We start from the raw sequence: 27,565 nt of genomic DNA, 5'->3' as shown, positions 1-27,565 counted from the left end.
TGCAGATTCATCTGTTTCTGTCAGTTACTGTAGCCCGACCGATAAGGACAGCAGGAACTTGGTCAGCCCCATGTTAAGCAGTCACTAAAGACATCTGTAGTAGTTTGCTGTTGCTGTGGTAATAGTCCCCCTCCAAAAGTGACCTCCACAAGTACTGCTCTAGAGCACAGAGGTTCGAAACAGAAACCAACTTAGGTTTCACTAAACGTAAGGGTTCAGCAGTCTGGGGAGAACTCCTCGTCAGTTTCTAGAGGCTGCTTACATTCCTTGGCTGACAGCCCCTGTCCAACCAGTATTGTTATCTCCATTCTGTTACCGTTTGTCTCATGTCCTTGGAACTCTTTCCCCAGCCCACTCCCACCTCCACCCCAAGTTTTCTAAAAAAAAAAGTCATTTCTTTGTGTGTGTTTATGTTTGTGCTCATTTGCACGTGGGTAGGTGGGAGGGCGGGCATGGATGCGTGTGCCACAATGGTCAGACGGAAGTCAGAGGAAAACTTTTGGGGGTCAGTTCTCCGCACCAAGTGAGTCCTGAGGATTCAACTCTGGCTGTCAGGCTCGGCAGCAAGCACCTTTGTCTGCCAAAGCCAACTCACCGGCTCATTGTTTGTTTTTTGAGATAGGACCTAGCTACATAAGCCCAGGCTGGCCTGGAACCCACTTAGGCGGGCAGATAGGCCTTAAACCTGAGGCAACCAATCCCATTGCCTCAGACTGAACAGTAGGATCGCCGGCTTATCTTACCTACCATACTTGGTTCTTGCCTGCTTTCAGTTGCAACAATGATGGTGATTATTTTAGGAGCATCCAGATAACCCAAGATAATTGCACATTCGTCATTCCTCATTTAATCTCACCTGCGCGCGCGCGCGCGCACACACACACACACACACACACACACTTATTATTTGAAGCAAAATCTTACTGTGTTGTCCAGTTTGGTCTCAAGTTCTGAAGTAGAGCCATTTTCCTGTCTCAGTCTGCAAAGGAACTGGGCCTCCACAGGAAGGCCACCACACCTGGCCCTCTGTATGAGTGTTAATATTCAAGTGTGATAGGCTCTGATAGGCTGTTACTCTGCCTACCACAGACAGAAGTGTGAAGGAACAACTTCTATAAGGTGTGCTCTGTAACAAAGACAGTGAGCTTTCAGAGGTTAAAGGGAGAGCTGTTAGACTTAACAACTACATACAAAATACTGGTTTTGGCAAAAGTCGCAGACAATCTTTTTTAAAAAATACTTACCTGAAAAAAAAAAACTTACCTGTGTATCTCTGTACGTAATAGCACAGGGGTGGAGGTCAGAGAACTACCTCCAGACATCCTGGGGGATTGAACTCAGGTTGTCAGGCCTGTGTCAATCTGCTGAGCCATCTCACTGGCCCAACGATCTTTGCTGAGAAAAGCTGACTGAGTGAAAGGTGGGAAGACAAACCATGGTATTTTGCCATCAGCAAACTGCAGAAAATAGACTTCTTCCTAATCATCCTCTTTACGAAAATAATAAACCCTTGATAGTAAACAAAGTAACGAAACACTTCAGATAAGTAAGTCCAGAAAGTAACTGGAAAGTTCCTTATAAGCTACTCCCTGAAGTTTTGGGGTCTGTCCCTCTGTATGACTTCTTCTCACAATTTCCTGAATTCTTCCTTCCTTCTGAGATGGATTGTTGCCAGGAACCTTGTGATCCTCCTGTCTTAGCCTCCCAGGCTCTGGGATGGTGTGGGCGTCTCAACACGCCCAGCTTCAGTTTCTGTCTCTTACCTTCAACTAGAGGCAGGCTTCGTGTACGTGTGGAGGGTGGGGTAACTTGCAGGAATCAGTTCTCTCCTCAGGAATCATGCTAGGTCTTCAGGTTTGGCGTCATATCCCTTTACCCACTGAGCCTTCTCCCTGCAGTGCTCTGGTTTTTTGTTTTATGTGTATATACGTGCATACGTGTGCTCATACATATTTTTTTTCTTTTTCTTTTTTTTTCGGAGCTGGGGACCGAACCCAGGGCCTTGCACTTCCTAGGCAAGCGCTCTACCACTGAGCTAAATTCCCAACCCCTCATACATATTTTTAATCTTAGTGTGTCTGTGTATGCATATAGAATGTATGTGTGTATAGGATGCATATGCGTGCATCTGTGTGTGTAAATGAAGGTGTGATCAGAGGACAACCTCCAAGGTTGAGCCTCACTTTCTACTACGTCTGAGATTGAGGATCTCGTCTTTTTCCTGATGTTTATCCCAGGCTTGCTAATGTGCTTTCAGGTATTCTGTATCCAATTCGCATCTTCCTGAAGAAGACCTGAGAACGCATATGCCCATGCTACTGAGTCTAGCTCTCCTTGGTTCTGTGTATTCACATGGGGTGGGGGGAGTCCCCGGAGCTGTAGACAAGCACTTCACCCACTGACTTACTTCACCCAACCCACTTGTGACATTTTAACAAACACACCGGTGATACCAGACCCACTGTCCTAGGACTTTCTTTCAAATTATGTGTCTACGACCTTAGCATACTATTATATTTTACTGTTCCCAATACCTGCTTAGTATTTTATGGCATAGATGTTTATACTGAGGAATAGTTAGCTTTTTTTTTCATTTATTTCTAAGAATATTTTGCTACACATCTAATCCTGCATGTGTGCATGCATGCATGCATGTGTATGTTAGCTTCTACAGGAGAAATTTCTAAAAGTGGAATTGTTGTGTCAGCAATTGTCAGAATTGCTCAGGAGAAGTGGCTCAGAGGCTAAGAGCACCAACTGCTCTTCCAGAGGTCCTGAGTTCAAATCCCATCAACCACATGGTGGCTCAGGACCATCTGTAATGGGATCCAATACCTTCTTCTGGTGTGTCTGAGGACAGCTATAGTATACTCATATAAATAAAGTAAATCTTTTTGAAAAAGTTTTAAGGGGCTGCAGAGATAGCTCAGTGGTTAAGAACACTGGCTGCTCTTACAGAAGACCCAAGTTCGATTCCCAGCACCCACATAGCAGCTCACAACCATTATGTAACTCTGGTTCCAGGTAATACAATGCCCTCTTCTGGCCTCTGTAGGCACTAGGCATGCATGTGCTCTACTGACATTAATTCAGGCAAATCACCTATGCACATAAAATAAAGATTAATAAAAATTAAAAAAAGAAAGGGCTAAGTTTAATGCTCTAAGTTTATCTTTAACTTCCGTTGGTACAGGGCCAGGAAGGCTTGGCTAATGGCATTTACTGTGACCAGTTTACCTGTTCGCTTTGTTTCTCTGATTACCACGTCGGTCTGGCTTTGCTGGTCTGGTTTTGGGTTTTGTTCTTTGATTTGTCTTAGTGTGTGGTATTCACTCCCTAGATCTCAACACACAGACCAGGCTGGCCTCCAACTCTTAGCAATCCAATGGACGCCACCTTCCAAATGCTTAGATTAAATGCACCACCATGCTCAGCTTCTGGTGGTTTTTAGCTATTCCATGATACAAAATTTTGGGAGTGCCGGGTACTGTTGGAAAATTTAAGCTGCCTCTTTGAAAATCTGCCTCCTGCCCAGTTCTGTTCATTCCTTGCCTGCCATAACAATATTTTGTTAAACATTTTGTTAAATATCCTCTAAAAATGAGTAACTCACCTACATTAAAAGTACATGAGAGTACCAATTTTTAAAAATTTATTTATTATATATGAGTGCACTGTCTCTGTCTTCAGACACACCAGAAGAGGGCATCAGATCCCATTACAGATGGTTGTGAGCCACCATGTGGTTGCTGGGATTTGAACTCAGGATCTCTGGAAGAGTGGTCAGTGCTCTTAACCACTGAGCCATCTCTCCAGCCCGAGAGTACCAATTTATTAATAAACTCATTAATGGTTCAAGGCTGGCCTGGCCCAGGATGGTTAGCTTTAATCTGATAGGCAACACGAAGTTAGCTGTGATTATCATCTCTTCTAACTTTAGTGATACTGGACATCTTTGATAGGTATGTCACTGGTGTTTCTCCTGTGACACTTCTGTGTTGTGGGCTTTAACGCATGGGTCTGTGGGTTTGTGGTGGCTTTGACTTTTTGTTTTGTTTTGTTTTTAAATTAGATCCCACATTGCATTAGGCAAGCAGTACAACTGAGCTATACCCCAAACCTTTTAAGCATTTTTTAATGCTAGGAAATGTAATCTTTTACAGGTTATTTTTTTTCCAGTTTATGAATTGTTGTTGTTTTTTGTGGTTCTTTATTTTGTAGTGCCAGAGATGGAACGTAGGTTCTTGTACATGGTAGACATGGGCGCTCTACTGTGAAGGGGCATCTTCTGCCCTTTGTCAATCTTGTTTTTTTTTTTTTTTTTTTTTGGAGCTGGGGACCGAACCCAGGGCCTTGGCGCTTCCTAGGTAAGCGCTCTACTACTGAGCTAAATCCCCAGCCCCGGTTTTTTTTTTTTTAAGACTTGTATTTAGTTAACCAAACAGAAAGGTTAGATTTATTGTCAGGAGGTGGTTAGGGTTAGGGTTAGGGTTAGGGTTTCAGCACTCGGGAGACAGAGGCAGGCGGATCTCTGAGTTTGAAGTCAGCCTGGTCAGGTATACAGAGTGAGTTCCAGGACAACTATGGCTACACAGAGAAATCCTGTCTTGAAAAACCAAAAATAAAAATATAAATAATAAAAACAAACATACTTGTTGGCATGTTTTTGTATGTTTGGTTGGTTTGGTTGGCTTTTTTGTTCGGTTGTTTTTTTTTTTGTTTGTTTGTTTTTTTGTTTGTTTTTTGTAAACACAGTTTTTCTGTGCTCTGTAGGCCAGGCTGACCTGGGACTCAGATCCACCTGTCTCTGCCCCACCTCCCCAACCCCGAGTGAGACGTGAGCCAACACAGCTCTGCTGTGTTTTTGTGTTTTGGGTCAAGGTATCATTGTGCAGTGCAGGATGGCCTTGAACTCCCATGTGGCCCAGGATGGTTTTAAGCTTTCAATAATCCTCCTCCTATAGCCCCCCACGTGCTGGGATTGTAGACATGGCCACCACAGCTGGCTGTTAATTCATGCTATTCAGGTTTGTCTTTCACTACTCAAGGTGTGTTGGAATAAGTTCTACAATGTACACACACACATCGGAAATGCTTATTTTCCGTGACAGGATGGGAGGGACAGCGAGAGGCTGACTTTGTCATTGTCATGGAGCCTGGGCATCTTGCCCTTTGCCTGGCAAAGGGCTGGGGGCTCCTACAGAAGAGGCAGCGGGTGGGGAGCCTGCAGACGGGCTCAGAGTGGGCTCTCTGAGGCGCAGGGGTCACTGCAAGCCTGTCTTCTCCGCTTCTAGGTTATGAAGGTGAGAACTTGAGAAAGATTCTCAAGGATATAGAGATAAGTAAGGTGGTATATCTCGATCGATGGCTCCTGGAAGTGATACCCCAACAAAACGGAGAAAAGAGTGATCCAGTTCCCTCTCAAATCATCAATAACTACTTCTCCATTGGTGTGGTCAGTGGAGTAGGGGCGGGGAGAAGGGAGGAGAGAAGTGTGGGTTAAGCAGGCAGAAATTGGAGCTCATAAAGGAAGGAAGAGACACGGGAAAGTTGGGAATTGGGTATATAGTGGTATGAGCTGCAGAAACGACTTGGGACATGCTGCGCTCTGGAAGGGGGTGGGGAGAGGGAAAGAGAACTTGGCAGAGAAAGAGCTCTGAACACACAGGTAAGTGTGGTCTCTAAAATATGCTCGTAACTCTCCAGGATGCTTCCATTGCTCACCGGTTCCATCTCATGAGAGAGAAATACCCTGAGAAGTTCAATAGCAGGTGAGGAAATGGGGGAGTAGGGCGGTTACCTACACCCAAGCCTGGTGACCTGAGTCTGATCCGTGGGACCCACAAGAGGGGAGTGTCTCTTGTAGGTTGTCAGCTGACCTCTGTATACACAAGTGACTGCACACACAAAATAAGCATTGAAAAAAGACAGGGAACAAACACTCAGCCTCAGGGATGGGTTTGTGCCAGGCATGGTGGCACACACCTTTAATCCCAGTACTGACTTGGGAGACAGAGGCAGGCAGATCTCTGAGTTTGAGGCCATCCTAGTCTATAAAGGAGTTCAAGGATAGTCAGAGCTACACACACGCACACGCGGACACACACACACACACACACACACACACACACACACACACACACGGAGGCAAAGGTAGGCAAATCTCTGAGTTTGAGGCCATCCTAGTCTATCTAGTCTAGATAGGAGTTCAAGGATAGTCAGAGCTACACACATTTAAAAAAAAAAACATCAAAACCAACAACAAAACAAAGAGGATTGGATTTGTAACCAAGTTTGACACAGAATGGTTAACTACGGATATAAACAGTTCTAGGAAAGCCCTAACTAAAGCCACTGCTGCTCCCCTTGGAGCTGTCAGCATGTGTAACCTGTGTCTCCCTGCTGGGCTTTTGCTGGCTGACACAGAATGAAGAACAAGCTTTGGTACTTGGAGTTTGCCACATCGGAGTCCATCTTCTCAACGTGCAAAAAGCTGGAAGAGTCAGTGACCGTCGAGGTACGTATGATCACGCCAACTGAACCCATGTCTAATTCTGTAGACAGGGTCTCACACTGTAGCCCGAGCTGACCCAGAACATGTGGCAATCCTCTTGCCTCAAAGTTCCAAATGCAAGTTGTTTCATTTTCTTGTATTCAAGTTTCTTCCTACCTAGGAGCCCTTGGGAATATCACATATGTGTGACCCACCTTTCTTTGACCACCCAGCTCTCCAACCCTGATTTGCCAGTCCTTAGAATACAGGAGTCCTTGAGCTGGTGAGATGGCTCAGCAGGCAAACAGTTTGCTGCCCAGCCTGACAGCCTGAGTTCAATCCCCCATGACTCACAGGGAATAAGGAGAGAACCAACTCCTACAAATTGTCCTCTTGACTGCCACACAGGCATACATACATGTGCCCATCCCTCACATACAGACAAAGACCAGATACATTCTTTTGGAGGCAGGGTCTCTGTTGTGTAGATCTGGCTATCCTAGAGCTCAAAATATAGATCAGGTTGACCCCAAACTCGCAGAAATCCTTCTGCCTCTGCCTCCTGACTGTTGGAATTAAAGGTGTGTGCCACCAATGCTAAGCTAATAAAGATATTTCTTAGGTGGTAGTTTAATCCCAGCGCTCCAGAGGCAGGGACAGGCAGGTCTCTGAGTTCAAGACCAGCCTGGTCTACAGAGCAAGTTCCAGGACAGCCACCGCCACTCTTTTCAAGAGAAATCCTGTCTTAAAAAATCTACTGTCTATCTGTTAGGTCTTTTTTGCTCTCCTCTCTTGCATGCCTCTTAATTCTGGCAGGAGCAGCCACACTTTGTAAGGTGAGCTTTTACGTGTTCTCTACCTACCGCTCTGTCCCTCTCCCTTTAGATATGTGGGAAGCTGCTGGATCTGAGTGACCTGTCCCTCGAAGGCATTGCGGTATTGAATATCCCGAGCATGCATGGTGGCTCCAATCTCTGGGGTGACACCAAGAGACCTCACGGGGATACGTGTGGGATCAACCAGGCACTGGGCAGTGTGGCCAAAATAATCACAGACCCCGATATTCTCAAAACCTGTGTGCCAGGTGAGACAAGTGCCCAGGAGCTAATGTGGGCAGGATCTGAGGGGAAGGTTTGAAGCTTCCAGGAGAACCCGCTTCCTTCTGCTTCTAACCCCCCCAGACATGAGTGACAAGCGGCTGGAAGTCGTAGGAATAGAGGGTGTGATTGAGATGGGTCAGATCTATACCAGGCTCAAGAGTGCTGGACACCGGCTGGCCAAGTGCTCCGAGATCACGTTCCAGTAAGGGTTCCTGAGGGGAGGGAGGTGACGGTTCATGGGAGGGGGGTGGGGCTCATTTTATTGGGTCTGTCTCCATGATAGAAGGTCTCAAAGCTAACCCGAGAAAGCAGAGTTTTGATGTTTGGCTGGTAAGAATATCTCAAGCAGTCTTTCTCGACCTTCCACAGGACCACAAAAACCCTCCCTATGCAAGTTGATGGAGAACCCTGGATGCAAGCACCCTGTACAGTGAGTATTGTCTATGCCTGTAGAGGCTGGACCCTAAGGCTCCTGGAGCCTAAGTCTCCATTCTACAGCTTCTTTACTTCTCCCTGGCACCCCAGGTTTCCCTGTGCACCATTATTCCCAATCTCCGGTTTTCTCAGTAACCCCAGAAACTCATCCCGAACGCTAATGCTCTAAGGCACCGGGACAGGCTTCCAAATGTGATCCCTTCTTTTTCAGATCAAGATCACCCATAAGAACCAGATGCCTATGCTAATGGGTCCGGCTCCCAGTTCCTCCAATTTCTTTGGCTTTTGGAGCTGAGGATGGATGCCATCTGCCTTGAGCCCACCTCCCTGTTCCTGGAGATTTCCCACTATCTAGATGCTGCCACACCTTCCTGCCAGCCCAGAAGGATGTTCCATCACCTTCACAGTATTTATTATCCTCCGCCACCTCACTGCTCCCACACAGACATCCTTACACAACCAGCGATGCGTAACCTTGAAAATGCCTCATCTAATAAAGTGACTTTTTCCATCACTGGGATATCTGTTAAAATGAGCGACACATCTCTTTTTACACCTTCACCCCTCTACAGACAGATTTAAAAGCAGACAGAACAAATAAATGAACAAAGAAAGCCTACCGCAAGGTTCTGAGAATTTATTTCAGATATTGGTTGGTAATCTTGGAGGGAAGACTGCAGAAAATACAGGCACTGCTGTCAGCCCCAGGAAATCCACAGCATGGAGAATGCTTAAACCTGCTGCCCGCTGAGGAGCGGACTGCTTTCACCGAGGCGGCGAGCGCAGAAGACTGGAGGCAGGCGCAGCCAGTGAGTGCTGCCATGTGGCGTTTGGGAAACTGAGTCCTGCTTCTTAAGTCTGTGCCTAGTATGGAGAGAAGAGGGGAGAGTGGTAAGCAAGGACGGCCTGCCCGTGCTAATCCTGTATCCCACGTTTACTTGGCTTTGACTGGAGCTGTCTCCCCTCTTCCTTACTCTACCTAGTAATTTTCATCTTCCCTTGTCTCTCTAGCCACTGACATACCTCCCCCCAACCCCTATAAGTACACACACACACACACACACACACACACACACTCTCGATTCACTTACCTCTGCCTCCTGAATGCTGGAACTAAAGGTGTGTGCTATCATGTCCTGCAGAATTTACCTTTTTCATGGGGGAATAATGTGCTTTACCTCAACTGCCCTGCTTTTTTTTTTCTTTTTTAATTTTACACTTTTATTTACTTATGGGTGGCGGTGCATGGACCACATGTGGAAGTCAGAGGGAAATTTAGGGGAATTTGGTCTTTCCTAGAACCGGGGATTGAATTCAGGTGGTCAGCCTTGGTGGCAAGTGCCTTTCCCCACTGAGCCAAATCACTGGCCTCTGACCCACTCTTTTATTTATTTGTTTGTTTGTTTGTTTGTTTTATGCATGTGAGTACACTGTCACTGACTTCAGACACATCAGAAGAGGGCATCAGATCCCATTACAGATGGTTGTCAGCCACCATGTGGTTGCTGGGATTTGAACTCAGGACCTTCTGGAAGAGTAGTCCATGCTCTTAACCACTGAGCCATCTCTCCAGCCCTTGGCCCACTCCTAATATTAACAACAGCTGCACATTATCAATCACTTCACTCTTGTTTCTACCCTAGGAAGACTATATCCCGGGCCTGTCCACCCCGGGCCCTCTCCCAGACACCATGCTTCCTCCCACATGGGAGTAGTAGTTTTGTACCCCTGAAGGAAGAGGGATTGGTGGTAAAAATGGATGAGGACCTAGATACTGGAGAGCAGTGTCTTACCTATATATCAGAGATGCAAGGACCACAGCCACCAACACCAGTAAGACACCTACAAGCAAGGGAGCCTGCCCAAGGCTGCCTTCTTGACCTGTAAGCAAGAATCCCAGATGTTACTTCAGTGTCTGTTCCCTCTCAGCCTCTGTCCTTCCATTTCTTCTAGTTCTTGTTTAAGTACCTACCAGGAACAACAAGTTGGGTGCTGGCCACTGCCAGGCTGTTGGCATCAGCCAAAGACACATTGAGGCAATAAGTCCCCAAGCCGCCTTTCAGTATTTGGTGTAGAACCAGCTGGCAGTCTGGGCTTGGTGGCACAGGCTGGCACAGCCTCTGGGCAGGGGGCTGGCACCCTGGTGATGAAATATCCATGCAGGCTTCCTTGGGTAGCCTGAAAGAGTATGAGTTTGCATCGAAGGGTCTGGGAAGGGACAGAACTCCAGAAGGAGTGACAGTCATCCTCAATGGTTAGCAGGACAGCCAGCAGGACACTCACCCGCCTCGGCAGGACACAGTCAGCTCAAAGGCGTCCCCCTCACTGGATGGCACAGCCTGCAGGATCTCAGCACTTTCAATACCCTCTGCAAGGTTACAACTTTTTAAGTTAGGATTCCTCTACCAAGACCATAAACAGGAAAGCCCAAGGGGTGTTCTCCCAAAACTATCTCTGCCACTGGGGTATTCTCAAGTAATTTCTCTCAAGGTACATCACTACAGCCAGCCCTGGAAGCTTCTGCCTCCTTTCCTCAGTCCCCAACATAGGCAAGACTCACGGACGATATCCAGGGTGAGGGAAAAAGAACCATATCGATATAGAACACAATCCAGGGGGACTTGTCTCTTCACAAGCATTATGGTGTCTGTGTCATCCAGTAGACGGCTAACGGACCCTGTCAGGGGGAGATTTGAGGGGACAGAGTCAAGACCAAGCAGGCCTTGTCCCAAGTACAGCCAGAGCTACAGGATCCTACAGTGACTGGCTCTGAATCAACCAAGATCTGGTAGGTCTCATATGTAAGGAAGCTATGTTAGGAAAAAAAAGGGTTTTTTTCCCACCTAGGGAAAGAGATCACGCACACGCACGCGCGCACACACACACTCCAATTCCAATACTGGAGAAATGGCTCAGTGGCTTAAAGTACTGGTTGCTTGTGTAGATAATCTGGGACTAATTCCCAGCACCTACATGGTGGCTTACAATCATCTGTAACTCTAGACTCAGGGCCCGGGATCCAGTGCCCTGGTTTCCAGGAGTATGAGACATACAAATAGTACACAAACATGCAGGTGTTTGTGTATTATGCAAACCATGCATACGTTTTTTTTTAACTAAGAAAAAAATGACAAAATATTCTACTAATATTTATCTTGTCCCACACTGGGCTAGGTCCTGGACTAGACATCGACCTGTGTCAATCTGTTCAGCATTAGAAATGGCAGAATCGGGGTGTCAGGGTCTGAAATATCTGCATTTTTGCTTGAACAGAAAATGTGACACAATTTTGTTAATAACCATAGGCTGTTCCCTTGGCTCCCTAGCTGTTATTCTTGGAGATAAAAAAAAACAAAACAAAAAAAAAAGCAACCAACAAAAACCAATCACGTTCTTCCCTGGTGGCCCAGTGAAGACTCCTTTCCTGAATTCCACATCTCTTGCATGCAGCTAAGACACTCTGTAGGCCTTAGAGCCAGTGAGAATTCTGAACGGCCACAATGCTAAAGAGAGGACTGGTTAGCATCTGAGTTTGGGTAAGACTTCAGAGTGGAGAACTGACAGCCCACCTCCGAGAACCTCATTCACGTGCTCTTACCTGTAGAACTTGGTGTGGGCAGCAGTGGGCTGGCATCTGAACCCTCGGGTTTAGGGGTGGGTAATTCTTCAGCAGTAGTTCTCACCAACTCTGTGATTGTTGCCTGTGCAACTGTGGTTCCAGAGGGCCTTGCGGGTGTGGTACTCTCTGGAGTTGACATCTCTGCCAGCGTCGTATCTGTGACCGCTGAGGTCAGCATCTGTTCAGAGGTCGTAGCTGTGACCTCTGTGGTTGGCACAACCGTGGTTCCAGGGGGCTCTGTGGTCGGCATCTGCCCCTTTGTAGTGGCTCCTTGCCTGGGCGTGGTTCCAGGGGGCTCTGCAGTTGGCACATAGCCATCTGTGGTACCTGGCACTGGGGAGGAACCACAGGAAACAAGAGGAATGGCAGCTTGCAGCACCACATGGGCAGTGACTGAGCCTGGCTCCAGATAAGTGTGAGTGACGTCAGGTGCCCGAGAGATCAGGGTTCCAGTACTGTCTCCAAAGTCCCAGGTGTAGGAGAGGTCAGCCTCAGCCAAATAGCCACTGGGGTCGTGGAGCTGAAGGGCAAAGATGAGAGGATGGTTTCTCAGGAAGCGCTTGTTCTCTCCATCCAAGGCCTGTAGCTGGGACACACTCACGGAGAAGGGCACCTGGTCTGCAGTTGGGGCCAGAAAGACCAGAGCGGGGACCAAGTCACATCTCTTTCCCAGCCACATTCTCCAGGTACAAGCTGACTAGCCAGGTCTTTGTCTCTAAGCCCCACATTTCTCTGCCCAGTCTTTCTGCCCCTCCCCTCTGAAAGTTGGATACGACTTCCTCTTTCCAGTCCAAGTCCCCACCTCATGCCCTTTGCCTGTCTGGCCTTGTTCTTCTCTTCCCCTTACCAGTGATGGTGAAGGTTGAACTGGAGTGAGCCAGGGGCACGTAGCTCTGGGACCCCCGTCGGTGGTAGACAGTCACTTCCATGGTGTGTGTGCCCAGCCTTGCGTGACCCGTTGGAATGCTCAGCTTGGACTCCGGGCCCCCCAGAACTTGCCAGTATTGTCCTGAGAGAAAAGCAAGGAAGGGAAGGCAATTGGTCAAAGAGAACGGAGAGGTGGTTTGAAAAGACTTCAGAGAAGGGAGGTTGAGGATGCCCTCCAGGTGTCTGGAAGGGCGGGCTCCTCAGGTAGGATTACAGTTGGGAGGGGGCTGCTAGAAGATCTCACCCCAGGTCTTCCAAACATAAACAAAGCTTCTCCTCGGAGGCTTGGGACCAGATGGGCAGGGTCCACCGTCAGGGAAAATGCAGGCATCATCAGGTTCCCGTGGATACACTGGCTGTCCTCCCCACACCTGGCTCCCTACAAAGTAGTAGACAGCATCAACCTCAAGCTCCATCATTATTCTGTGTGCACTCAAGCTCCTAAGATAGTCCCTGGGATGGGCTGTGGGAGTGGGAGTGCGCCTTGGCTAGAACTGCAGTCTCCATGCTATAACCCACGCGGGATGGTATAGAGAGTCGTATCACAGAGAGCATACACAGAACACCGGAGGCCCATAGAATGAAATGTTTGCAGTGACTGACTGTACAGGGAGATTCGGGGCGGCAGCAGCAGCAGCAGCAGCAGCAGCAGCAGCAGCAGCAGCAGCAGCCAACAGTAAGTATTTACTATAGGTCCAGGCAAGTCTGCTGAGCACCTTATATCGACGAGCCTGTCTTTACCTTCCTAACATTCTGTGGAGGCCACACCCACTTTATAGACAGGAAACCAGCGCACAGCAATTTACCCGTGCAGGGTCAGAGCTAATGATGGACTTACATCTCAGCCTGTACGACTTCAGCCATCTGTTGTCCTCCGATTCAGAAACTATCATTTTGTACACTTGCAGTATGCACTGACTATAACGAGTATAAACATCACTTGGCTTTTTTGTTTTGTTTTTGTTTGTTTTAGGATTCTATGGGGGGGGCGGTTGGGGATTTAGCTCAGCGGTAGAGCGCTTGCCTAGGAAGCACAAGGCCCTGGGTTCGGTCCCCAGCTCCGAAAAAAAGAACCAAAAAAAAAAAAAAAAAAAAAAGATTCTATGGGGGATAAAGGTCGATGGAATAGCATTTGACGAACATGAGTGAGGCCCTAGGCTTGAACCCAATACTGTTAAATAGGAGAGGAAGGGGTTTGTCCCTGGGCTTACTGGGGATACCTCGGAATCTGAGCCCCAGGAATGAGTAAGGCTCAGGAGGTACTGAGAAAGGTGCTTACCATTGATGATGGTGTTGTTGACCCAGATAACCTGACCATCCGGCAGTACCTTTTGACTTCCAGGGAAGTGCAGAGCAATGGAAAAGGAGGTATTTGCACCAACCAGTGTAGGGCCATCATTCCTGACCTTCAGAGACACCTGGCCACCTGGGAAGCAAAGCCACATTAGCCGAGACCCTGGCTCCCCTTCTCCAAACCTCTTTCCCTACCTGCTTCAATTTAACCCCATTCTTAAGTTTCATCATATCCCATTTCCCCAGAGTTTCCAAATCCTACCTCTCCAGCAGTTAGACCCCTGCACCTCTGTCCACTCAGGGTACAGCTGCTTATTCCAGACTTTAGTTACAAGTTGCCTCGAGACGCCATGCCAGTTCTGATTCCTGGATCCTAAAAGAAATGTACCGTAAGATCCTGGGATCCTTTACCCCTTCTCAGGGGGCAGTCCCATGTCCTGTGCCATCTCACTGTTAAATTCGAAGCGAAATTTATTTTGGAGGGATGGAGGGCAACACTGAGACCCAACATCTGTATGCACTGTACCACCAAGCTATATTCTTAGCCCTCTTTTACTTTCTTTAAAATGTTTTTATTATTTTTTTTAAAGCTGGGCTGTAGTGGTGCATACATTTAGTCCCAGCACTTGGGAGGGAGAGGCAGGTGAATCTCTGTGAGCTCAAGGCCAGCCAGGCTTACAAATAGAGCTCCAGGATGGTCAGGGCTACATAGAGAGAACCTGTCTTTAAAAAATCCTAGAAACGAAAATGTTTTTTGAGATAGGACCCCACAATGTGGTGACCTAGAACTCACTCTATAGACCAGGCTGACTCAAACTCAGACTGCCTCTAGAGCTCAAGAATTAAAGACATGCATCATCACACCAGAAATGGTTTTTCATTTAAATTATTTATTATTTACACACACGCACGCACACACAAACGCACGCATGCTCACACAGGGTTTCTATGTGTAATGGCTGGCCTCAAGCTCACAGAGATCTGCCTGTTTCTGTCTTCAGAGTACTGAGATTAACAGTGTGTGTTACCAAGGCCAGCCTATTTTTATTAATTTTAATGTCTTTAAATAAATTAAATAAATACTGGATTCCCTGGTTTTGGGGTTATAGACTCAGGGGTTACTGGAGAGGATACTGGGAAGGAACTCAGGTCCTCCGGAAAGGCAGCAAGGTCTTGCTGTGAACCACTGAGAACCGCCCACCCCACCCCCGCCGCGCCCCCCTTCCGCCCCCCCGGCTGGTTTTATGGGAACTTGATATAACCCTGAGTCATCAGACAGGAGAGAGCCTCCACTGAGAAAATAAATCTTCCATAGGATTGGTGGCATAATGGAGGGAGCCTGTCGGCATTTTCTTAGTGACTGACGGGGGAAGGCCCAGCCCACTGTGGGCGGTGCCATCCCTAGGCTGGTGGTCCTGGGTTCTATCAGAAAGCAGGCTGAGCAAGCCATGGCTTTTACATCAGCTCCTGTCCTGTTTGAGGCCCTGTCCTGACTTCCTTCAGTGATGATCAGTGATGTGGAAGTGTAAGTCAATTTTGTAATTCTCTACAAAGACCAATCAGCTTCAAACTCACAGAGAAGACCCATCTGCCTCTGCCTCCCAAAAGTTGGGATTAAAATTTTAAGTCACAAGGTTTAGAGAGACGGCTCAGTGGTTAAGAGCTCTGACTGTTCTTCCAGAGGTCCTGAATTCAAATACCAGCAACCACATTGTGGCTCACAACTCTTTGTAATGAGATCTGATGCCCTCTTCTGGTGTGTCTGAGGACAGCAACAGTGTACTTATGTATAATCAATCAATCAATCAATCAATCAATCTTTAAAATAAAAGGTGTGAGCTGCCACGCAGCCCGGACTTTGTTTTTAAACTGGCCCATAATCACCATAAAATCTGCCCCTCGGGCTGGAGAGATGGCTCAGTGGTTAAGAGCACTGACTGCTCTTCCAGAGGTCATGAGTTCAAATCCCAGCAACCACATGGTGGCTCACAACCATCTGTAAAGAGATCCGATGCCCTCTTCTGGTGTGTCTGAAGACAGTGACAGTGTACTCGTCATATATAAAAATGAATAAACAAAATCTTAAAAAAAAAATCTGCCCCTCAACTCCCCCTCCTTCTCTATCTCTTTGGTTTTAGAAAAGGGTCTCCTGCATCGCAGGCTAGCTTCAAACTTCCAGTGTGGGAGACAATAACCCTTAAGTCCCAATCTCCCTGCTTTTACTGTCTAAATGCTGGGGTTAGGTATTTGCTAGAATCACAGCAGGGCTGGAACCTGGGGATTTGTGTGTGTTTGACCAACTCTAACCTCTAAGCTCTATTCCACACTTCAGATTCATCTTAGTTTTTGTTTTTTATTTATTTTTTTCAACAGAGTTTCTCTGTGTAGCCTTGACTATTCTGGAACTAACTCTGTAGACCATGCTGGCCTTGAACTCAAGAGATATGCCTGCTTCTCCTTCCTGAGTGCTGGGAATAAAGGCATATACCACCATGGCCGGCTCAGATTTGTTTTTTTTTTTTTTTTAAAGAATATTCATTCTTGCTGGATGCTGGTGGTGCATACCTTTAATCTTTACATGGAGAAATCCTGTCTCAACAAACAAACAAAAAATAATATTCATTTTTAATTGGTGTGTGAGTATGTGTGTGTGTGTGTGTGTGTGTGTGTGTGTGTGTGTGTGTATGCTTGGTGACCCCTGAGGTCAGAAGGAACCTCTGATCCCCTGGGTCTGGAGTTACAGTTAGTTGTAAGCTGCCATGTGGGTGCGCTGGGGACTGAATCTAGGTCTTACAAGAACAGTCACTGAGCTAACTCTCCAGTCCTTCAGAGACTTTTTTTTACATGGTGGAAAGGCCACTGTGGCATCAGGGCATGTGCTCAGGAGTCAGCAGCGTAGGATCACCATGAGGTTGACAGCATGAACTACAAAGTGGATTGTAGAGCAACCCAGTCTAAAGAACTTTGTCTCAGAAGGAGGAGGAAGAAGAGAAGGAGAAGGAAAAGGAGGAGGTATTGGTGTAAGGGAGGAAGAAGAGGGGGAGGAGGAGGGGAAAAAAGAAAAAAGGAGAGGGAAGGAGGGAGGGAAGAAGAGAGGGAGGGAGGGAAAGAGAGACAGAGACAGACCAGGGAGAGGAGGAGAGGAATAAGAAGCAGGTACAGGGGCTGGGGATTTAGCTCAGTGGTAGAGCGCTTACCTAGGAAGCGCAAGGCCCTGGGTTCGGTCCCCAGCTCCGGAAAAAAAAAAAAAAAAAAGAAGCAGGTACAGGTTGGAGGTGGGGACAGAGCAGACATAATTATTATAATTTAATTGGGTATAGTGTGTCACATCTGTAATCCCAGCATTCAAAAGAAGGAGCAGGAAAATCACTGCAAGTCGGAGGCCAGCTGGGGTTACCCTGGGAGACCAGAGCTAAAATGTATGACTGAAAAGAAAGGAATAAAATGAGCTTCCACATCCCTTACCTGAATCCAGATCCCAGATCCCACCAACAGTTTGATACATTTGCTTTATCCTTACTGCTTGCTGGTCCTGTCTGAAGTTTGTATTCAGAAGAAAAATCTTGGGCAAATGAGGTGGCTTATGGGGTAAAGATGCTTGCTGCCTAGCCTAATGTTCCCCAGACTCACATGGTGGGAAAAATACAAAAACTAAAGTCAGGGTTTGAAATGTAAGCACAGTGCCTTAAGAACCTCGACCTGTGGGTATCAACAGAACATTTGCACATTAAGGAACTCCATCTCAAAAAAGAAATGAAAAGAAAAAAAAGCCTGGAAATTGCAGTACAAATGAAGAAGCCAGATTAAGGAACTTTCACACACACACACACACACACACACACACACACACACACACACACACACAAGCACACGTATCAGCACAGAGAACTGTCCTTAACCCAAGTCTAATGTCCACAGGAAGGAAGCCCAGGGTTCTGCTGGGGGTTTGGTCTATGCTCCTCTCAGCCACTGAAGAGCAGTCATAAGATGCACTATTCTTTTTGACTGCCCGCTCTCCCTCCTCAGCAGCAGGACATTCCAGACGCTCTCACCACCCTTCACTCCCTCCCCTTGCCCCTGTCACGAGGCCTCAATCCCCCAGAGTCCTTTCATGTGATGCTCAGCTGAGACCCTTCTAGACCTCTCCCAACCCTGGCACATAAGTCCTGGCTGTATTCACCTGCCCCAGCCCAAGTGCAGAAGGCAGTATGTATCAGTTTGGTCTTGTTGAACACCCTATTCTTTTTTACTCTACATCTCCTACCACTAGCACTTAAGATATTACCCAAAGGATCTCCCTGCTCATGTCACCTCCGTGGAGCCCCTGCTTCAGCTGATTGCTTTAGGAAGCCTCAGAATTAGTGCTGTGCCTTCTGCCCCTTGCATCAAATAGGAATACTTTTATGCTTCACATCTGAAGCTGGGCACAATAGTTTAAGTCTGTAATCCCAGTACTTAGGAAGTAGAAACAAGAGGATCAGGAGTTCGAGTCCATCCTTGGGTATATAATGAATCTGAGGCTAGCCTGGGCTACACTGGACCTGTCTTAAACAAATAAAAAACAAACAAAACTATATTCTCACCAAATCAAATAGAGCCAGCCTGAAATATTTTTACTTGTCTGATTAGAAGGTGGAAATCCAGAGCAGCTAATAGCACTTGCTCCTGACCACACACACTCACCTTCTATAGACCCCAAAGCCAGCAGAGCACCCAGCACAAGCACAGGAAGGAAGCACCTTCTCTGGACACCCATACTGGTCCTCCTTTCAGCAGCCAAAGGTACCAGGGGGTGAGAATGAGCCCCTATATAGAAGGGGATGCTCATTTGCATAGGCCTTCCTCCTCTCCCTCCAGAGGAGGGGAAACCTGGGAAGAAGGAAAGGGCCGGAACTGATTTCATCCCATTGCTCCAATGACAGTGTCTGGTTTCACTGGGTCACATTCACTGACACACACTTATTCTGGAAAGAGTTCGCTGATGGGCAGCCGCAATTCATATACTTCACAGTCACAGTTCAGCAAGGCAGAGTCAAGAGAATTGAGTCAAACCAAAGAGTTCCTTAAGACAGAAACAGCACCTTTATCCAAAAGCAGCCAGAAGGGGCTGGGAGTGTAGATTGCCAGCAATGAAACAACACAAGCAGCCAATGAACCCCGAAACAGTGAGACAGTATTAAGCTAGGCTGAGAAACGACTCTGTTATCTAGCCAAAGAATCCTTTACAATAAGAGTCCCGATTGATTTTCCAGCCTGGCCTACAGAGCGAGTTCCAGGACAGCCAAGATTACACAGAGAAACCTTGTCTGGGAAAAAGAAAAGAAAGAAAAAGGAGGGAAGGAGGGAGGGAGAGAGGGAGGGAGAGGGAGGGAGGGAGGGGAAGAGGGGGAGGGAGAGGGAGGGAGGGAGGGAGAGGGAGAGGGAGAGGGAGAGGGAGAGAGAGAGAGAGAGAGAGAGAGAGAGAGAGAGAGAGAGAGAGAGAGAGATTGAATTCGTGTTCCACATGGCCTCACCCGGGAAACCGAGCCAAACGGATCTCTGTGAGTTTGAAGACAACGTGGACTTTTGAACGCATTCCAGCCAACAAGGGCTGCATTATGAGATGTTTCAGAAAAGCAGGTGGGAGTGCTGGAGAAACGGCACCTCTGTTGAAAGCACAAGCTGCTCTTGCAGAAGACCAGAGTTCGCCCAGGACCTCAGCTCCCGGGGATCTGCTGTTTCCGTGAAAACCTACAGATACGCAAACACACACCTAATTTAAAATACGTATTTTTTTCTTTTAAAGATTCCCAGGTTTAGTTTTTTAAAAGAGACTTTCTTGGCCAGGTGGAATTTAATCTCACCCAAGGGATGGTGAAAATTGTGAGGGAAAGGTAAGAAAAATCCGTAGACCAGAAACAACACCAGTTCTGGCCCGCGGAACCTAAACCAGGAACTAGGGGAAAGTTGCGCCTCGGCCCCTCCGCTCGCCTGCCGGGGGCGGGGCCTCTGAGGCGGGAGCGCGGGGTCCGGTCCGCCCTCGTGACGTGAACCAATCGGAAGGACGGGGGGCGGGGCCAGGGAAACGCGGGAAGGAGGGGCGGGGCCTCGGATGGCAGGCTGGAGCAGTGGGGGAGGCGGCAACATTGTTTCAAGTTGGACAAATTGTCAAGAGCTGAGCTCTGCTTGCGTTCCATCCCGAGCTAGGGCTGCCGTGCTCACCCGGGCCCCCAGGTCCTCCGCTCCGAGTGTCCGGCCCGCTTTCGTCAGGGTTCCCGGGCCCCGCTCCCGGGGGCCTGAGCCGCCTCACTAGCGCTCCATGGAGAACTTCCAAAAGGTGGAGAAGATTGGAGAGGGCACGTACGGAGTGGTGTACAAAGCCAAAAACAAGTTGACGGGAGAAGTTGTGGCGCTTAAGAAAATCCGGCTCGACACGTGAGTGGCCTCCGAAGCCGGAACTCCTTTGCCCGGACCTCTTGGCTGCCCCCCCCCCCAACCCCTTACCCAAACAGGCGGGTAGCCTCCCGGGACCGGAAGGTGGCGGGGAGGGACTCCTGAAGCGAGCGGTGGGTTGGCGGACGGTGGACGCTCTCCCGGAGGAGACTGTCCGGGGCTAGAATTCAGGGGAAAGTTTCTTGTCGTGCTCCTCCCGGTGTGCTCCCAGATCTGCAAGCCGAGAGACTTGGGAAGAGAAAGTGGGAGGTGGGAGCTGAGGTAGGATCCAGGGCTGTTCATGGAGTTGGGTTATGTGGGAACCAGAGAAAAGCTCCTTTCTGAGTGGAGAGCTCTTCTCACTACTCCAGCACCATACTTAGAACCCTCACCCTCTTTCAAAAGAATGGCAGTTGAGATTCACTGGTTCTCTGGGGAGGCTGGGAGCTACTCTCAACCCCCTCCGCTATTACCTTTCCTCTGCTTTTTATTCACCTGGAGGCTTCCCTTATCTTCCACTGGAAAAAGAGGAAATAATGACCTTGAATATTGTCTAAAAGCCACACCCTGACTACCCAGGAATTAACCCCTGACAACACCTTTCCTTTCTGACTTCCTAATGGGTTTGGGGGTTGTGTATCCCTGAAAGAATAATGTTTGTAACCGTCTTCCCGCCTCTGTTTCCCCAACCTCTCCAAGTGAGACTGAAGGTGTGCCCAGTACTGCCATCCGAGAGATCTCCCTCCTTAAGGAGCTCAATCACCCTAACATCGTCAAGTAAGTCTACTCTGAGGGATGATCCCCAAGATGAATTCTGTTTGCTTGGCCTCACAATTTCTCTCCCTCAACTCTGGTTCCTGGAACTTCCCTTGCAGGCTGCTGGATGTCATCCACACAGAAAATAAGCTTTATCTGGTGTTTGAATTCCTGCACCAGGACCTCAAGAAGTTTATGGATGCTTCTGCTCTCACTGGCATTCCTCTTCCCCTCATCAAGGTAATCCTGCTCAAGTCTAGCCTACACGCTTTAGGGGAAACTAGAAGCAGGTAATTCGGACTAGTAATGATTTATTTTGGCTTTTTTTCCCCTCAGACTTCTGACTTTAACACACTCCCCCCTTTCCTGTCATTAGTCATTAACCCTAGAATGGACAGAAGAATCCAAATTGAGCTCCTGTGAACCAACCAAGGCAGCTCAGGCAGGAAGGAGATCAGATAACACTCAGATACAGGAGATTGAGGGTAGATGAGTTCCTTGAAATAAATTCTCCCACCTGTGGTGTGGGAAAAACTAATCAGTGAGTCTCTGTGGTCTGTTTTCAAGCTAGGCTGGATCCTGGAAGCACTTTGAATGTATCAGCAAGTACCTACTCAACACATAGTCACTTAACACCTTCAGTGTTGCTAGACACGGGGGTTGAAAAAAGGGATGCAAAAGTTGAGTAGTATCTGGTCTATATCCTTGCCAGGCTGAAAATTCAGTGAAAGACATCGCTATTAAAGGTGTGGTTATGCTGTAGTTGTGTGTGTTGGTTTGTGTCTGTAATCCTAACACTTGGGAGGCTGAGGCAGTAGGATGTAAGTACAAGGGCAGCCAAGCTACAAAGTTCCAGGCCAGAAAGACAGTATCTTTAAAAACAAGCAGGACTGACAAGATAGCTCAGTGGTGAAAGCGCCTGCCTCCAAGCCTAATGACTTGACGGCCTGAACTCCATCCCTAGGTCCCACACAAGAAGAAAAGGAGCTCCTGCAAGTTGTCCTCTGACTTCTACACATGCACTGTGGCATGCCCCTGCCCCCATAAATAAACAAACAAATAAAATGTAACTAAAGAATTAAAGAACCCCTCCCCAAGTATATGGTATAGTTCTTGTGCAGCATATTGAATTTTTTTTAAAGATTTATTTATTTATTATATATAAGTATACTGTCGCTGTCTTCAGACACACCAGAAGAGGGCATCAGATCTCATTACAGATGCTTGTGAGCCACCATATGGTTGCTGGGATTTGAACTCAGGACCTCTGGAAGATCAACCAGTGCTCTTAGCTCCTGAGCCATCTCTCCAGCCCAGCATATTGAATTTTGAGGATAAAGAATAAGTCATATCTGTTTGATGAAACAAACCTCCCTCTCTCCTTTGTCAGAGCTATCTGTTCCAGCTGCTCCAGGGCCTAGCATTCTGCCATTCTCACCGTGTCCTGCACCGAGACCTTAAGCCCCAGAACCTGCTTATCAACGCAGAGGGGTCCATCAAGCTGGCTGACTTTGGACTAGCAAGAGCCTTTGGAGTCCCTGTCCGTACTTACACTCATGAGGTAAGTCCCTTTATGGTTTTCCTTAAGGATCTTGGGAGATGGGGCTGGAGAGATGGCTTAGTGGTTAGGAGCACTGACTGCTCTTTCAGAGGTCCTGAGTTCGATTCCCAGCAACCACATGGTGGCTCACAACCATCTGTAATGAGATCCGATGCCCTCTTCTGGTGTGTCTGAACAGAGTACTCATATACATTAAATAAATAAATTTTTTTTTAAAAAAAGGATCTTGGGAGATGTTCGTAAGAGCATTTGGAAATTACCAAAATTTGGGGCAAGAGTTCTTTGGTGAATGGAATCTCTGACAACCCAAGGGCCTTTAATTATTTATGTAAAGTGTATGAGTGTTTTGCTTGCACATGTATCTGTACCATATGCCTGCCTGGTGCTCACAGAAGTCAGAAGAAAGTGTCTGATACCCTGGAACTGCAGTCACAGATTGTAGTGATCTGGGAATTGAACCTGGGTCCTCTGTAAGAACTACAAGCGCTCTTTTTTTTTTTTTCCGGAGCTGGGGACTGAACCCAGGGCCACTTGCTAGGCAAGCGCTCTACCACCGAGCTAAATCCCCAACCCCCTTATTTATTTACTTAATGTACTACTGTAGCTGTCTTCAGACACACCCAATCCCATTACAGATGGTTGTGAGCCACCATGTGGTTGCTGGGAATTGAACTCAGGACCTCTGGAAGAGCAGTCAGTGCTCTTAACGCTGAGCCATCTCTCCAGCCCACAACAAGCGCTCTTAACTGCCAAGTCATTGCTCTAACTTTTACCAACAGGGTCTTAAGATATGCACTGAATTCATATTACAAAGTTGCCTCGACTTGGATACTAGGCCAGGAAAACGGGTTGCTATATCATTTAAATATCTCAGATTTTCTAGGAAGGTCCCAAATCTGGGGATTTAGAATACATTACTGGATAGACAGATGGCTCGACAGTTAGGGGCGTGTAATATTCTTGTAGATGACCTGTATTCAGTTCCCAGAGCCCATGACTGGCAGTTTGCAGCCACCCTCAACTCCACCTCCAAGGCATCAGACACTTTGTTCTGGCTTCTAAGGGCACTGCATAGTTGTGGAAACCTACATAGACCTGCATGTATTCACATTATTGAAATTTAAAAAAACAGTGAAATCATTTTAAAAGAAGCTGGAAGGTTGTGTTGAACTGAGGTATGTGGCCCTCCCTCCCTTGTAAGCCCTGCTGTCGTCTTGTTCCCCAGGTGGTGACCCTCTGGTACCGAGCACCGGAGATTCTTCTGGGCTGCAAGTACTACTCCACAGCCGTGGACATCTGGAGCCTGGGCTGCATCTTTGCCGAAATGGTACGGAGGCTTGCCAGGCTCTCTACAGCCCACCCATACCCACATCCAAGAGCAAAGCCCATCTTCTTGCCAGGAACCACAGTGCTTTTATTCAGGGTTCTCTCACCTGTCACCACTCTAGAGGTGGTTGCCCTGATACCAACTACAATTTTGGAATATCCCTACACAGATTTAGTTAACTAGTATCTATCTCTTATTTCCCAAGTGAGCGCAGACCACTCTGTGCCCATTCAGCTATTTTGTTTTGGTTGCTCTGTTTTGAGATCGTCTCACTCTGTAGCCCAGACTGGCTTTGTATTCTTGATCGTGTGCTTGGGCTCCACTTTCCACTGTTACCATCTAGCCCATGAGATTGACTTGACAGGCGTGAGCCACCCCGCTGGCTCTACTCATACAGCTGTTTCGGCTTTAATCCTCAAATATTTGGAAGAATGAATTCCATTGAGTACAACAGGTGGCCCACAGTCCACATGCTTCCGATGATAGCTGTGGATGTGGCCTCAACACAAAATCATAAACTTCAACAGAGTGGATTTTTGTTTTGTTGGTGGTAGGGGTTTTTGTGCTTTTGTTGTCGTTGTTGCTGTTGCTTTTGGCTGGATTGGGGTTTGTTTGTTGGTTTTTTTTTGTTTTGTTTTGTTGGTTTATTTTTGGTTTTGGAGTTTTTTGGTTTTGTGTGTGTCTATGTGTCTGTGTGTTTTGGTAGCCCTGGCTGTCCTGGAACTTACTCTGTAGACCAGGCTGGCCTCAAACTCAAAGATCTGCCTGCCTCTGCCTCCCAGGTGCTGAGCTAGAGGTGTACACCCAGCTTTGTTTTTTTTTATATTTGATTTATTACTAGAGCTTGAGCTTTGCAGATGATAGTGTTGTCACAGTGTCAAGGGTTGAACAGGTCTGTTTTGTCTCCATTGGTCCTATAGACCTCTTTAGAAAGAAGGAGTTTAGAAAAGACAAATGGGTTGAATTGATCCTTTGTGGTTTTGTCGTCATCATCGTTGCTTTTGGTTGGCTTGGGGTTTGTTGTTTTGTTTTTGGAGTTTTTTGGTTTTGTGTGTGTGTCTGTGTGTCTGTGTGTTTCGGCTTTCGTTTTACAAGACAAGGTTTTGTAAAGGCACAGACACACAGACACACAGACACATACCACAAATGCGCCTATCCTTTTTTGTAGACTTGGTCATGTCCTGCCCCTCAACCTCTGGCTTTTCAGACTGAAGGATCCTTTAAGCCTAGCTTCATATGGGAGCTCCCATCCCATTTAATGTAACAGCGGGGAGACAGATCAGTAATATTTTTATGGTCCTTTGGGTTGAAACTGGGGGCTTGGAGACCATTAGCCTAGTTATAGATATACATATAGAATGTGAATTTATCCACCAGTACCTTATAATTGCCCATATTCCTCTCTCAATTCATCAAAAAATATTTGTTAAGCACCTAGTGTGTACCCAGCACCATGCTAAGTGCTGTGGGGAGCACAGAAGAAATGGAAGACACAGTCTCTGCCCGCTGTGCTCCTATCTAGAAGTGGCTGCATCACAAGGAGGGGGGATGACCGCAGTGTCTACCCCATACCCCGTGAGTGGCTTGGGATCCCTTTGCTACGTGTCAGTGGCACCCCAGACATTCACCCCCTCCCAGCCCCACCCAGCCTTGGGGATCTATGATGCCACGGTTGGGGGAAGGAAGGAGGGGCGAAGAGACAGATAAGGGACTTCATTGTCTCAAGCTCTGTATGACCGACCCCATGATGAGCCCCGGGGAGGGGAGTCATGGGCCCTGCTGACCTTTCACTGACTGTGGGAGCCTCCTTTGTACCGGGGCAATGCGGACTGACATCAGTGTGGCCTTTGCTTCCCTCTCCCTGTGTTCAGGTGACCCGCAGGGCCCTATTCCCTGGAGACTCTGAGATTGACCAACTCTTCCGGATCTTTCGGACTCTGGGGACCCCAGATGAGGTGGTTTGGCCAGGAGTTACTTCTATGCCTGATTATAAGCCAAGTTTCCCCAAGTGGGCTCGGCAGGATTTTAGCAAGGTTGTGCCTCCCCTGGATGAAGACGGACGGAGCTTGTTATCTGTAAGTGTCCGGCCACAATAGCTGCCCTCCCACTCTACAGAGAAGAGCTTTTCCTGGATGAAGAGAGCCCAAATCTGTTAGAAGTAGTACTGGGTAGCCCTCGCTTCCTCTCTTCATCAGTAGGCTGGTTCAGATGCAGGGGGAGGGAAACAAGAACTGGGTGAGAATACTGGTTCCCAAGTTTCTCAGTGCACCTGCTGTCCCTTTGGCCCACTGCCCCATCACTGAATTCAGACTGTATTTCTCTCTCCAGCAAATGCTGCACTATGACCCCAACAAGCGGATTTCAGCCAAAGCAGCCCTGGCTCACCCTTTCTTCCAGGATGTGACTAAACCAGTGCCCCACCTTCGACTCTGATGTCCTTCCCAAAGCCCTCTTCACCTGTGGTCTGACCTGATCCTGGGCCTTTTGGACACAGGTCAGCCTTCTGCTGTTTTCTGGCTGTCTTAGCCTTTTCTCTGGGCCAGCCGGTTCTGGGGATTCAGAGGTGCAGAGAAGGATTAGGTGAAAAGGGAGAAAGTTTTGGCATTAGATGCACTTAACCCGACTTCCAGCTTCTCTCCCTCTTCCCAGTCATCACTGAGAAGGATTAGTATTGAAGCAAAACTGACAGTTCTCCCCAGTGTCAGATTTTGCCATCCCAACCTTAAGACTGTCTCATAGTTACCGTGTTGAGGGAAATGCCCCCAGACTCCTGCTGACAATGTTTTCTAAACTAATGAGCAGAAGCCTAAGTTGGGACAGTTCAGAACCAAGCAAGAGGGGTCCATTTTAATGAATTAGAGTAAAAAAATAGACCTAAGCCATTTGTACCTTAGTCTTAGTGTTTGGCCTCATCTAGCAACCAAGGAAGCCTGGTTGGAGAAACAGAAGAAATGATTCCCTCCAGAGCCCTGTCTCCCTTCCCCAGGCAAGAAGAGCCAGGAGGGCACAGGCTTACGCTTCACTCTGATCTGTGTGCTTCACAGGGCAAGGTGAAAGACACTTGAATTTCCCTTTTTAGCAATCTTACTGTTTTCTGGTGCTGCCGGCTGAACCCAGGACCTTGCCCTCACTAAGCAAATGTACCTACCACCAGTGAGCCAGATTTCGTTCGAGCCCTCCTTTGGGAAGTTCAGTTCTTCAGTTGTCAGAGAGCCTTATTACCATCTTCCTCTGAGAGCCACCCTCACTCCTAGTAGTGGAAGCGAGCTAGGAGACATTTCGAGAATGCTGATACTTTTTAAAGGCTGGGTTAGGTCATTGGGGGAAATTTTCTATAAAAGAGTGAACAATTATATTTATATTTTCAAGTTAGAATAGTTTGGATATTTCAATGGTTTTTTGTTTGTTGTTTCTTTTTTTCTTTTTTGTCAGTGTGGATGGATTTGTTACCATGTGCACTTTGGGATTTTTTTTTTAATTGTTTAAAGAAAATATTTCTTTTATGATTTCCTTCTCCCACCCCGTGTTGTTAATATTATTTGTAATTTAGTTTGTAATTCATTAAAAGAAAATATTCTCAGGTGTGTCCTCCAGTGTTGTTAATATTATTTGTAATTTAGTTTGTAATTCATTAAAAGAAAAT

At 47.3% G+C, this 27,565-nt stretch overlaps 3 protein-coding genes across 23 annotated transcripts in view; 2 read left to right on the top strand and 1 right to left on the bottom strand.

Annotated features, from left to right (window-relative positions):
* Dgka (diacylglycerol kinase, alpha) overlaps positions 1-8,647 on the top strand; it is a 27,935-nt gene extending 19,288 nt beyond the window's left edge. For 7 of the 15 annotated variants that reach the window (XM_008765015.4, XM_017594633.3, XM_008765018.4 and 4 more), the window contains 6 exons: positions 5,295-5,455; positions 5,707-5,771; positions 6,427-6,517; positions 7,379-7,577; positions 7,675-7,795; positions 7,963-8,647. In XM_008765015.4, the coding sequence (XP_008763237.1) occupies positions 5,295-5,455; positions 5,707-5,771; positions 6,427-6,517; positions 7,379-7,577; positions 7,675-7,795; positions 7,963-8,197 (872 nt within the window). In that variant the 3' untranslated portion in view covers positions 8,198-8,647. 15 annotated transcript variants of the gene reach the window in all.
* Positions 8,646-19,946, bottom strand: Pmel (premelanosome protein). Of its 3 annotated transcripts, XM_063263712.1 has the most exons (12): positions 19,711-19,946; positions 19,381-19,597; positions 14,130-14,240; positions 13,854-14,000; positions 12,819-12,953; positions 12,495-12,656; positions 11,627-12,265; positions 10,589-10,705; positions 10,312-10,396; positions 10,001-10,206; positions 9,822-9,909; positions 8,651-8,892 (listed from the first exon to the last, which is right to left on the bottom strand). In XM_063263712.1, exons 6-12 carry the CDS (start codon positions 12,574-12,576, stop codon positions 8,760-8,762), a joined length of 1,350 nt encoding a protein of 449 aa, XP_063119782.1. In that variant the 5' UTR covers positions 12,577-12,656; positions 12,819-12,953; positions 13,854-14,000; positions 14,130-14,240; positions 19,381-19,597; positions 19,711-19,946; the 3' UTR covers positions 8,651-8,759. The 3 variants fall into 3 exon arrangements, with proteins under 3 accessions (NP_001414117.1, XP_063119782.1, XP_038935935.1); NM_001427188.1 differs by lacking the exons at positions 19,381-19,597; positions 19,711-19,946 and adding an exon at positions 18,551-18,651 and having other exon boundaries at positions 8,646-8,892; XM_039080007.2 differs by lacking the exons at positions 19,381-19,597; positions 19,711-19,946 and adding an exon at positions 17,333-18,522.
* Cdk2 (cyclin dependent kinase 2) lies at positions 19,930-27,502 on the top strand. 5 transcript variants are annotated; one of them, XR_010052990.1, is made up of 9 exons: positions 19,930-20,281; positions 20,978-21,055; positions 21,154-21,274; positions 22,425-22,595; positions 23,821-23,922; positions 25,354-25,497; positions 25,794-25,997; positions 26,251-26,416; positions 27,002-27,502. XR_010052990.1 is itself a non-coding variant. In XM_006240778.3 (8 exons), the coding sequence occupies exons 1-8, from the start codon at positions 20,166-20,168 to the stop codon at positions 26,353-26,355; spliced, it is 1,041 nt and encodes a 346-aa protein (XP_006240840.1). In that variant the 5' UTR covers positions 19,930-20,165; the 3' UTR covers positions 26,356-27,502. The 5 variants fall into 5 exon arrangements, 4 of the variants coding, with proteins under 4 accessions (XP_006240840.1, NP_955795.1, XP_038935306.1 ...); XM_006240778.3 differs by having other exon boundaries at positions 26,251-27,502; XM_039079378.2 differs by lacking the exon at positions 19,930-20,281 and adding an exon at positions 20,344-20,560 and having other exon boundaries at positions 26,251-27,502.
* Positions 27,503-27,565: the final 63 nt, after the last annotated feature.

Source organism: Rattus norvegicus, chromosome 7 (assembly GCF_036323735.1).
Source record: "Rattus norvegicus strain BN/NHsdMcwi chromosome 7, GRCr8, whole genome shotgun sequence".
NCBI lineage: Eukaryota > Metazoa > Chordata > Mammalia > Rodentia > Muridae > Rattus > Rattus norvegicus.
The sequence above is the reverse complement of the archived record's forward strand: the minus strand, read 5'-3'. Positions and strand labels throughout refer to the sequence as shown.